Here is a 12,055-nt window from a genome sequence, read left to right as displayed (position 1 = left end):
CGATCAATTCACAGGTGTGTTGTTGTTGTTGTTGGGTTTTTTTTTCAGTGTTTTTCATTTTCATTCACTCTTTCCCCACCTCCACCCCCGCAAGACAGGGTTTCTCTGTGTAGCCCTGGCTGTCTTGGAACTCACTCTGTAGACCAGGCTGGCCTCAAACTCAGAGAGACCCTCCTGCCTCTGCCTCCTGAGTGCTGGGATTAAAGGCGTGTGCCACCCCACCATGCCCTGCTTTCATAGGTCTTTTCTATTGTTTGTGAACTATTTTGTTAATAGCATAGTGTTTGATACAGAAAGGTGTAAACAATACAAACATGCTTTTATTCCCTTTTTTTTCCAATTACATTTATTGTCTGTGTGTGTGTGTGTGTGTGTGTGTGTGTGTGTGTGTGTGTACAACTTGTGGGAGCTAATTCTCTTGGGGGATGATTTTGAACTTAGGTTGGCAGACTTGCTTGCAGGTGCCTTCACTCACTGAGCTGGCCACCACTCCTCCTCCTCTTTGGACAGGGTCACTCTTAGCTCAGGCTGGCCTTAAACTCACTATGTAGTCTAGGCTGGCCTTAAACTCATAGCAATCTTTCTTCATTAGCCTCCTAACTGCTGGTATTATAGGTGTGTGCCACTACTCACAGCTTAAATATACCGTTAAAACAATAATCTTAAATCATACATGGTGGTGCACACCTTAATCTTGGCACTTGGGAGGTAGAGGCAGGTGGATCTCTGTGAGTTCAAGGCTAACCTGGTCTACACAGTGAGTTCCAGGACAGCCAGGGCTACATAGAGAAACCCTATCTCAAATAAGCAAGCAAGCAAACAAATAAACAAACAAAAACAACAAACAAAACAAAAACAAACAAACAAAAGAAATAAACTTTCATCAAATGAAAAAATGTTACAAAATAAGTGGTGTTGTGGTTTAGATTGTAAATGTCCCTCAAAAAGTACAAGTATTCAGTCAGGTGGTGGTGGCACACACCTTTAATCCCAGCATTTGGGAGGCAGAGAGAGAGAGATTGATTGACTGATTGACTGATTGATTCATTTATTCAATCTATAAGTTCTGTGACTCCAGAGAGCCCTGACTAGTACAGTGCTGGTGCTGGGTTTGAACTCAGGGCCTCCTAGGTGCTAGAGGTGCTTGGTGAGCACTCTGCCACTACACTACCTCCCAGTCCAGTGGTTTTTATTTTTGAGACAGTATCCCTGTGTATAGTTTGGCCTGGCTTTGACCTGGCTGTGTAGCTCAGGCTAGCTCTGAATTTACAATCCTCCTGCTTCAGACTTTTAGTGCTGGCATTACGGGCTTGTTCCCCTATGCTTTGTTTAAACATTTTTTTATAGAATATGGTGTACGGTAGTCGTGGCCGAGTGGTTAAGATGATGGACTAGAATATAGTGTGTAATAATTCAATGAATTACTATCCTATAGATAGACATAGACTGTTCCTGCTGGTTTTATGTAGTCCAGGCTGGCCTCAAACTCACTAAGCTAAAGACAACGTTGAACTCCTAATTATCCTTCAGTCTCTGTCTCCCAAGTGCTGGAATTACAGGCAGTGCCACCGTGTGTGTGTGTGTGTGTGTGTGTGTGTGTGTGTGTGTGTATCTCATTTAGTTCAGTGTGGCCTTGAATTTTCAAAGGTGTCCTTGAACTCCTGATCTTCCTGTCTCTACTTCTCAAGAGAACTGGGAGTACCTCATAAAGTGCTGGGGATGTCTTTCTGTATGCTGTAAATGTGTTGCTCTGATTGATTGATAAATAAAATGCTGATTGGCTAGTAGCCAGGCAGGAAATATAGTATAGGTGGGATAAGAAGAGAGGAGAATTCTGGGAAGTGGAAGGCTGAGTGAGGAGACGCTGCCAGGCGCTGCCATGAGAAGCAAGGTGTAAAGTATCAGTAAGCCATGAGCCACACGGCAACTTATAGATTAATAAAAATGGGTCAATTTAAGATATAAAAACTAGATAACAACAAGCCTGAGCCATTAGTCCAAACAGTTTAAATAATATAAGCATCTGTATGTTTATTTGGGTCTGAGTGGCTGTGGCCCGGCGGGACTGGAAATAACTCAAGCTATACTCCTGATCTTCCTGCCTCTACTTCCCAAGAGAACTGGGACTACCTCATAAAGCTGCTTTTCATTAAGTCATCTGGTGTATCAGAGGTAGCAGTTCTCTGTGTATTTCAGGGCCAGCCTGGTCTACATAGTGATATATTATCAAAAATAAGCAAACAAAAACAAAAAACCCAATCCCTCACACAAAGCCCCCTATGGCTAACGTTTTACATAATGAAAACTGTTTCCAGATTTGATGGAGAGACGAGGCGTCCTGAGATGGATTTTAGGTGATCATGTCCTTTCATAAAACTGGCCACTCACAGCGGAGGAAGCTGGAATATGGTGGGGATCCTGCAATCAACCCAGAACCAAGGAAAGTTCTTCTATTAGAGATGTCTCTACGAGGGGAATGGTCTCTGAATTTAGCAGATTAGTGAAGGTACTAGATGGGGAAATTAGGCTGAGATTTAGCAAGTTAATCCTATTGTCCCACTCTGCCTTGGGTCTGTTAACCGCTAGGAACTCATCAGATTGGGAAGGAGGTCCTACATAGAGATGTAATACCTGGCTGATGCTCTCTACTGGAGCAGTGTCTGCCTGAAGTTAAGAACATTCTACATCCTTTTTAAAGATGTATTTTTATTTTATGTGTATGGGCGTTTTGACGGCCTGTATGTCTGTGTACCACATGCATGTAGTGCCTGAGGAAGCCAGCAGAGGGTATCAGATCCTCTGGAACTGGAGTTACAGATGGCCATGTGGGTGCTGGGAACCTATCTGCTCCTCTGTAAGAACAGCAAGTGAAGAGCACTCTTACAATGTCTCTGGATACACTCAGGCAAATATTTTCTCTAGAGTCTGAACCAAGAAGGGTTTGTTAGGACGAATGATGACCACCAAATAACCCTGACTAATCCAAACCAGCTGCCTTCCCACCTCAGTGTAGAAGTGCCCAGTCCAACAGCTCTATTGTTAGTTTCTAACTTTTGCCAATATAGCACATCCAATTTGTTTTAAAAGCCAGTCTATTAAAAGCGGCCGCTACAGCTTTAACAAACGCTCTGGATTAATAATGAGCTTCAGAACCGAATATGCTTGCTGTCACATTAGATTTCATTTTCAAAGCAACTGCCCAGCTTTTTCTAAAACTCATTTTTCAGTGGGGTTCAGTTTGTTCGGCTCCTTCATACTCACGATAGTGGCTGTCACGATCATATAGCTCACAAATAACCTCTGGTGCTATGTGGTTTGTATTTTTCTCTGTATAGCATATCGTGAAGTTTTTATCAATTCATCTTTCCCGGCCGGTCACAGATCCAGAAGATAGTCTAGGTTATCCCCCACAAAAGCTCCTGGTTTTGCACTTCATTTAAGTCTTTGATTCACTGTTTTGTTTTTGGGTTTTTTTGTTTTGTTGTCTTGAGACATGGTCTCTCTACAGAGCTGTCCTGGTGCTCACTGTACAGGTCAGGCTGACCTCGAACCCACAGAGATTCACCTGCCTCTGCCTCTCGTGTGCTGGGGTTAAAGGCGACCCCTGGGCATGCGCCACCACCCCCGACCCGGTCTGGTTCACTTGAATTCTATGTGACATGAGAAGAGCCCAATTCGTTCACTTCCCTAGTACAGAGAGTTTCACCACCTCCTACAGAAAAGGCGTCATATTCGGCTGGCTTTGCAGTACCTGTCTACTTTAGGGGTCCCTTCCCCCTTTATCACCAATATCACTACCTCGCTCATATTCTTTATATATCACCTGAAAGTTCTTAAGCTTCTCGTGTTCGCTACACATTTTCATCATTACGTATGAAAACGCCACGTGAAGCTTCCCTGGGCTGCCGGGCTGGGGTGGTGCACGCCTTTAATCCCAGCACTCGGGAGGCAGAGGCAGGTGGATCTTTGTGAGTTCGAGGCCAGCCTGGTCTACAGAGCGAGCTCCAGGACAGGCTCCAAAACTACACAGAGAAACCCTGTCTCGAAAAAACAAAAACAAAACAAAACAAAAAAGCTACCTGGGCTGTGAACCTACACGTAAAGAAAACAGCTAATACACAATCAACTTTTCCAGAGACCGTGCGTAGTCCACCGCGCATGCGTGTGCCCTGCGCCCTCCCCAGAGCACCACGCAGGCGCGCCCAGGCTCCCCCCCCACACACAGGGAAGTGCGCCTGCGCCGACCGACGCCCCGCCCCGCCACTCGCCCGCTATAAAACCTCGTGCCTTTCCTCGCGAGAGACGACTAGCTCATGCTCGCCGCAGGGGTCGGAGGTCAGGGCGAGCGTCTCCCGGGCCGAAGGAGGAAGATGGCGGTGGAATCGCGCGTTACCCAGGAGGAGATTAAGAAGGAACCCGAGAAGCCGATCGACCGCGAGAAGGTGCGGGCCGCGGGCCGCTGCGGGGCAGAGGCGGCGGGCGGGCGGGCAGGCAGGCAGGCGGTCGGGCGCGGCCTGCGGACGGGTGGGCGGGAAGGCCGAGTGGCGCGGCCGCGGCTGACTCCCCGCCTCTCCGCAGACCTGCCCGCTCCTGCTGCGGGTCTTCACCACCAACAACGGCCGCCACCACCGAATGGACGAGTTCTCCCGCGGGAACGTGCCCTCGAGCGAGCTGCAGATCTACACCTGGTGAGCCGCGCGGGGCTGGGGCCTGGCGGGCTGCGCCCTCGGGGGGCCGGGCTCTGCTGCGGGAGGGAAGCGGGCTTACCCGCCCCGGAACGCTTTTAGGAGCCGTGGTGAAATGTTAGGTTGGAAGGAACTGACCGGCGTTGCTCTCAGCATATGGCCACCGGGTACAAAAACACGTAGGTAGTTTAAAATGCGGTAGTGGGACGGTAGATGGTCGGGGGTTGGCTGTTGCGTGGCGTTATCAGAGCATCGGCAATATGACGCCTCCAAGTATCGCAGCACCAGAAATTAAAAAGCACCAGCAAACCCGAGTCCTTTCTGCACTGGCACTTGGTGTAAAAGCATTTGGTGGTTGTTCAAAGGTTTTGTCAAATGTTTTAACTCTGCGTTACTGCCTTGCTGCCCGCTCAGCTAGGACCACACGAGCTTGTCCTTCGTATTGTGTCGGATTAACATCGTAATGGCTTTTGAAAAGCAGTAAAAGCTAATTTTAATATATTTTTGTCGTAAAATGTAACACGACATTTGCCACTTTAACTTTTGAAAGTTGCGCAACGTCTACTTCTAAAATCTTTTCACACACTTCACATCTGGAAACTCTGCACCTGTTAATCAAGCAGTAATTTCTTAGTACAGGTGGATCTGAGTTCGAGGACAGCCAGGGCTACACAGAGACTGTCTCAAACAAACACCCCCCAAAAACAATGGGTAGTGATTGGACTTATAGGGAAGAACTATTCAGTAATGGCTTAATGTCAACCACTTTTCAAATATTAAAATTCCATGTGTCTCCCAACAAAGAAGATTTCCAATTTGCTAGTACTTTCCTTACATTCTCAGGATATAATGTACTGCTTTTCTATACAGTGAGCTCAGCTTTTCAGAGAGGGTTACCTCTGTATCTGTAGAGATTGTTCTAGAACCACATGGATAGCAAAATCTTGGAATACTCATGTTTTTTATTTTAAAGAATGAAGGTAGTGTTTACTTAGAACCTGTGCACATCCTGCAGTGTATCCTTTTAGGACTTTCGGGTGATAAATTCAGGCCTACATAGATTGTTAAAGCTTATTTAATTTTTTTTTTTTAAATCGCCTCAAAACAAAAGAAAGTTGTCTCACCTCAGAGTTTATGCCAGCATTGAAGGTCACTGGAGGCAAAATTTAAATTTTCAGAGTTAACTGTGGAATAGGATATGAATTCTGACAGAGTAAAATTCCGCTGCAAAATTATGTAAGAAGGTAACAGCGTGAGTCTTTTTTTTTTTTTTTTTTTGGTTTTTCGAGACAGGGTTTCTCTGTGTAGCTTTGCGCCTTTCCTGGAACTCACTTGGTAGCCCAGGCTGGCCTCGAACTCACAGAGATCCGCCTGGCTCTGCCTCCCGAGTGCTGGGATTAAAGGCGTGCGCCACCACCGCCCGGCAGCGTGAGTCTTTTTATCTAAAGTTTTACAACTCATTTGACTACACAGTGAACTACATTTCTTCTGAGAAAATAAGATTTTATTTGAAATATACTTAGCATGAACTATATGTTTTTATGTCATAGTTTCAGTATGATATCTTTCAATTTTTTATTTTTTTATGTGTATGGCTGTTTTGCCTGCATGTATGTGTGTGCACCACATGAATGCCTGGTGCCCACTGAGGTCAGAAGTGGGTGTTGGATCCCTGGACTGGAGTTACAGATGGTTGTAAGCTGCCATGTCAGTGCTGGGAATTGAAACAGGGTCTTTGCAAGAGCATCGAGTGCTCTCAACTGCCGAGCCAGCTCTTCAGTACCCCTCCTCCCAACCCCCACAATACCTTTTAAAAATTTTTTTTAGTTTTAGGCCGAGTGGTGGTGGCACGCACCTTTAATCCCAGCACTTGAGAGGCAGAGGCAGGCGGATCTCTGACTTTGAGGCTAGCCTGATCTACAGAGTAAGTTCCAGGACAGCAGGACAGCCAGGGCTGTTACACAGAGAAACCCTGTCTTGAAACCTTCCCCACCCCCCAAAAAAAGAAGAAAAGAAAAAAGGTTTTTAGGCCCTTGAAAGAGAGCTGAGGATAATAGTTCTTACAGGGGGCCAGAGTTCAGCTCCCAGCACACATGTTGGCGAGCTCATAATAGCCTGTAACTCCAGCTACAGGGTCATCCAGTGCACTCATCTGGCCCACGTAGATAGACACTCCAGCTGCAGGGTCATCCAGTGCACTCATCTGGCCCACATAGACAGACACTCCGGGTACAGGGTCATCCAGTGCACTCATCTGGCCCACGTAGACAGACACTCCGGGTACAGGGTCATCCAGTGCACTCATCTGGCCACTAGGCACACACATGGTGCATATAACATATATGCAAGTTGAATACTCATACACCTAAAACAAAAAGTCAATCTTTTCCAAAATCCCTCTTTCTGTATTGCAGACATGCTTAGAGAGGCCCACAGTAATGTTAATAGCACTGATTATTTTTTAATTGGTAAGAATTGGGCTATAATTCATTACATTCTAGAAAAGTAATGCATATACATTCTTTCTGCAATTCATAAAATGGCCTTTGGTCTGGAACATTCCCATGGCAAAAGACAGGGGAGACCTTCCAGCCTGTTTGTAGAAATATCTTTCCCTGTGGTTCTGGGCTTGTATACTTACTTGTTCTGCTTAAGTGTGTTTGTACCACTGCTTTGTCTGTTCCCAGTGGGCAGGAAACAGGTGGGCCATGCCTGGAGTGAGGGAGGGATGCCAGCTTGTGGGAGCCTTTGCTGATCTAACGTGTATCTCTATGATAATACAAGGAATGTCTTTCTTGGTGACTATGATAAGTGACTAATAAGTCACTTATTAGCCTGACAGGCTGGGACTTAGCAGGTGCCAGGCATTGGCATGCTGTGCTGTACTGAGCATGCAGAGACCGTCCCCTAGAGGTGACAACAGGTGCCACTCCACAGCAGTTTATAGATTGGAGCTGAGGGAGTAGCTCAATGGTAAGTTGCTTGGCTCTGTGCATGACGGCCTGGTCAGAAAACCACAAAGACAAAAAAGCCTGGAAACTTTAGAAAAGAACTGAGCACAGCTGAACGAGGAGGGAAATGGGTTTTTATCTGTGTTTAAGAGCTAGAGATAACCAGAATGTGTGTAACAAGATGAAGAAGGGAAGAAGACTTGGAAAGGCTTAAACTAGGACGATTGATTGGGCAGCTAAATGAGTGGTGGTAATTTTTTTTTAAATCGGGCTAGCAGAAGGCATGTTCTGAAAGACTGAATTCTAGTACGGGAATATTGAGAATGTGGTCATCCTGGGTATTTACACCCCAAGTACTTTATGGTGGTGTGGATTTGTAAAGTTCACAGTGAAAATGCAATGGGCTCTGTGGTTCTCTTCCTTGGTACTATTACATCAGTGTTCTCATTCTCAAGTGTCTAATGTTCTGCCTGCTTTTGTTGTTGTTGTTGTTTGTTTTTTTAGGACTTTGCACAAAATGCTGTTTTAAGTTTAGACTTGCATTTCACTTTTCTCGTTATGGGCAGAAACAATATAAATGGGAACTAGATTGTTAAAAGTTGCTAAGGTGTGCCGGGCGGTGGTGGCGCACGCCTTTAATCCCAGCACTCGGGAGGCAGAGCCAGGCGGATCTCTGTGAGTTCGAGGCCAGCCTGGGCTACCAAGTGAGTCCCAGGAAAGGCGCAAAGCTACACAGAGAAACCCTGTCTCGAAAAACCAAAAAAAAAAAAAAAAAAAAAAAAAAAAGTTGCTAAGGTGTTCACGTTTTCAGTTATTTTGTTCTAGATTGTGTATATTAGCCCAAAGGACTATCTTTAGTTCTGAGTTCAGATAAGTGTATTTAATTAAATTTAATTATTTTACATTCTAACCAGCTTCCCCGCCCTCCTCCCATTCCCTCCCCCATCTATTCCTCTTTTTTTTGCTCAGATAAATATTTTTAAGTTAATAATGGCTTATGTTGTAAAAGGAGCCCATAGTTTGTCTTAAAATTTCATGTCCTTGGCTTTAGGATTCCATCATTAAAAAATGACTTTTTATTATTTTGTGTTGTGTTGTGTACTATGCAAGTATGATAGCACTTGTAGAGGTCTGAGGGCATCTTTTGGAATGTTTTCTCCACATTTACTTGAGAATTCTGGGGCTTGAACTCAGGACAACAGGCTTGTGCAGCAAGTGCCTTTACCTGCTGAACCATCTCACTGGCAGGAACTTTTCATTACACTTGTGTGTGTACATGTGGCGTATGGGAGTGTCATGGTACATGTGTAGAGGTCAGAGGACAGGTGGTGGGAGTTACTTCCCTCTTTCCATCCTGTGGGTTCCATGGATCGAATTCAGGTCATCGGGTTTGGCAGCAAGCCCCTTTCTTTACCTGCTAAGCCATCTTGCCTACCTCCATCATTAAGGTTCTGTGAGAGAACAAGAAATTGCATATCCTTATGAAGATGCTATCTTAGCACATTGATTCTAAGGTGCATTCCAATTTCAGGGGCTATAATGTATGAGAGATTATGTATTTTAGAAATTAAAACAGTTTGTGTAGTTGAATAACTTGGACTGGTTTCTTGTAGGTAAGTACATCACTGACTAGATGATATTATGTAGCTTTAGAAGAGGTTATGTGGGACTTTCCTTAAACTTGTAACAAGATTAATTTATTGATATTTTTAGCATTGAAGCCACCACAGGAAATATTCAGAGGCAAATATTTTTTTAAATTATTGTGTTTGCTCACATTCCATGAAATGCTAGAAGAGGTCAGAGCACAATTGTGGAGTTGGTTCTCTCCTTCTGACCTTTGCTTGGGTTGACACAGGTTGCCAGGATTGTGTGACAAATGTCCTTTTCCCTGCTAGGCCATTTTGCCAGTAAATCATATAGTGTGAGGCCCTGGAATACAACTTGTTGTTTTTATGTCTTTGCTATACTAATGTTTATTAATCATATTATCCTTTCAAAAAATTTAGGATGGATGCAACCTTGAAAGAACTGACTAGTTTAGTAAAGGAAGTCTACCCAGAAGCCAGAAAGAAGGGCACACACTTCAATTTTGCAATTGTTTTTATGGATCTTAAAAGACCTGGATATCGGTAGGTGACTTGTTACTTTAATTTCTGATATCTTTGTAGTTTGCAAAGCCATGCCTCTCCCCCCCCCCCCCCCCCCATAAAAGCTATCAGTCTGTTTCAGGCTTCAGTGTTGGAATTACAGGAATATGCCGATCCCTTTAGTGGCCCTCTTGAGTGGCAGTGGTGGTGTCTATAGCCTTTGTAGCTGGAGAGTTTTCTCTCCAGGTCCCGCCAAGCCCCGGCAGTCCCTTCGCCCACTTATAAAATAAACATACAGACGCTTATATTATTTAAACTGCTTGGCCATTAGCTCAGGCCTATAATTGTCTAGCTCTTACTCTTATATTTAGCCCATTTCTATTAATCTATACTTTGCCACGTGGCTCGTGGCTTACTGGTACCTTACATCTTCCTTGTCCCGGCAGCGGCTGCAGGCAGTCTCTCCCTCCGCTTTCCTGTTCCCTCCATTCTCCTCTCTGTTAGTCCCGCCTATACTTCCTGTCTGGCTACTGGCCAATCAGTGTTTTATTTATACAGAGCGATATCCACAGCAGCCTTACAGTCAGATCTGGCTTAGCTTGAATGTAGTACTTTAATTCTGTAAATTTGTTGTGTGGAGATCATTTCATGTTCTCTAGTCCATCTGTTCCCTTGATGTATTTCTAGTCTATTAACAGTTGACTTCCTTTCCTGCAGAGTTAAGGAGATTGGCAGCACCATGTCTGGCAGGAAGGGCACTGATGACTCCATGACCCTGCAGTCACAGAAGTTCCAAATAGGGGATTATCTGGACATAGCCATCACGCCTCCAAATCGGGCACCTCCTTCAGGACGGATGAGACCGTATTGAATTCTATTGACTTTCTTGAAGTTATTTTTCAGCCAGTTTGTAAAATAAACTTACTTAATCTTTTCCTCCCTTGAACCTTGCCATTAAGCCTTTAAATTTTAAGCAAATTGTAACACATTTATTTAGGAATTAGAGTTGGATGTACTTTGGTATATTAAAGTCTGTATGTTTTAAGCCCTTCTGTAAAATATGAAGAAAAGTGCTCTTAGCATTCTATATAAAACTATTGTGAAATACATGTATGCAATTAGCCCAGGTGTGAAAGTTAATGGAGACCTGGGAACAGAGTCTCACCACGTATGGATTTCTACTAAGCAGCAGAGGGCATTTTAAGCCCTAAAGAGGCAGAACAAGAAAGCCATGGGGTTGTATAAAAAGGTGCAGTATATGTTTGTGGCATTAGACTGTAGGCCTGTGTGAGTAAGACAAGTTGAAGAAACCATCTTATTTATGTTGGAAAAGTTTGACTCACTTTGGTAACCCAAGATAAAATACGTGGTAAGAGCTGGAGAGACGCTCAGGTTAAGAGCACTTGCTGCTCTTGCAGAGGACCCAGGTCCTAGTCCCATGATGGCTCACAACTCTGTTACTTTAGTCCTAGGGTTCTGACCCTCCTCTCCTGACCTCGGCACCAAGCATGCACGTAGTCAAGAGAGGAAATGAGCCAGAGCCTAGGCTCCAGTGAGGCTTACCTGGGAGAGCTGAGAATGGAGGGAGAGCTGAAAGGAAGCGTGTCCTGTGCAGTGCTGGAGAACTGTGGAAGCTTTAGATGAGTGCCTGTAGAGCAGCAGGTGAGATGGCTGAGTGGGTAAGTCACTGACTAGGTACATTTGTTTCAGTATCAGATGTGTAAATGTGCATGCTGGCACGTGTGTGAAGGGCGAGTGAGGAGGGGGAGAGTTAAATAGTGACTGACATGAAGAACTGGACTTGTCCTACCGATTTCTAGCTTATGTGGGACGGCTTAGCTGTCCCAGATACTGCACAGAACGTACTGCCAAGCACCATCCCAAACCTCCATAGCTGAGGTGCGGTGACTGACTTCTCTCCACTTGGTAAGGCTGTGCCTCTTGAGTTCAAGACAGGCATTTGGATTAACTGACCCTGACCCTGCTTTATTGAATTCATACACAGTTGCAAACTCCAATCTTAAAATACATGGCTGTAGTTTTCACCTACAGCTACAGTTAAGAGTAGCAGAATGACGGCCTGTCTGGTTTGTTGCCTTAAACACTTGCCAATGGCTATGATTTCCTATGGCTGGCAATCAAATAAGCTTCTAAAAGTATTTATCCTATTAGGATTAATCTTGACCAGGTAGCCATTCTTGGAAGACAAAAATTAGATTGTTTTTTCCCCCCAAATAAGGAAATTCCTAGGGGCAGTAAGCTAAAACCTAAGATCAAGATGAATTACATTTATGTATTTGTTTGTTTGGAGGAAGGGGAGTGTGAGTCA

At 44.6% G+C, this 12,055-nt stretch overlaps 1 protein-coding gene across 1 annotated transcript; it reads left to right on the top strand.

The window, feature by feature from the left end:
* The first annotated feature begins 4,280 nt into the window (after positions 1 to 4,280).
* Positions 4,281 to 10,847, top strand: Sap18 (Sin3A associated protein 18). Its single transcript, XM_059273560.1, has 4 exons — positions 4,281 to 4,442; positions 4,579 to 4,688; positions 9,646 to 9,768; positions 10,444 to 10,847. The coding sequence occupies exons 1-4, from the start codon at positions 4,314 to 4,316 to the stop codon at positions 10,595 to 10,597; spliced, it is 516 nt and encodes a 171-aa protein (XP_059129543.1). The 5' UTR covers positions 4,281 to 4,313; the 3' UTR covers positions 10,598 to 10,847.
* The last annotated feature ends 1,208 nt before the right edge of the window (positions 10,848 to 12,055 follow it).

Source organism: Peromyscus eremicus, chromosome 9 (assembly GCF_949786415.1).
Source record: "Peromyscus eremicus chromosome 9, PerEre_H2_v1, whole genome shotgun sequence".
Taxonomy (NCBI): domain Eukaryota; kingdom Metazoa; phylum Chordata; class Mammalia; order Rodentia; family Cricetidae; genus Peromyscus; species Peromyscus eremicus.
The sequence above is the reverse complement of the archived record's forward strand: the minus strand, read 5'-3'. Positions and strand labels throughout refer to the sequence as shown.

Bases quoted from the DNA above. Each gene is read 5' to 3' on its own strand.
- Sap18 (XM_059273560.1), top strand. From the start codon at position 4,314: ATGCTCGCCGCAGGGGTCGGAGGTCAGGGCGAGCGTCTCCCGGGCCGA. The intron at 4,443-4,578 runs GTGCGGGCCGCG...GCCTCTCCGCAG, and splicing joins AGCCGATCGACCGCGAGAAG to ACCTGCCCGCTCCTGCTGCG. The intron at 9,769-10,443 runs GTAGGTGACTTG...CCTTTCCTGCAG, and splicing joins CTTAAAAGACCTGGATATCG to AGTTAAGGAGATTGGCAGCA.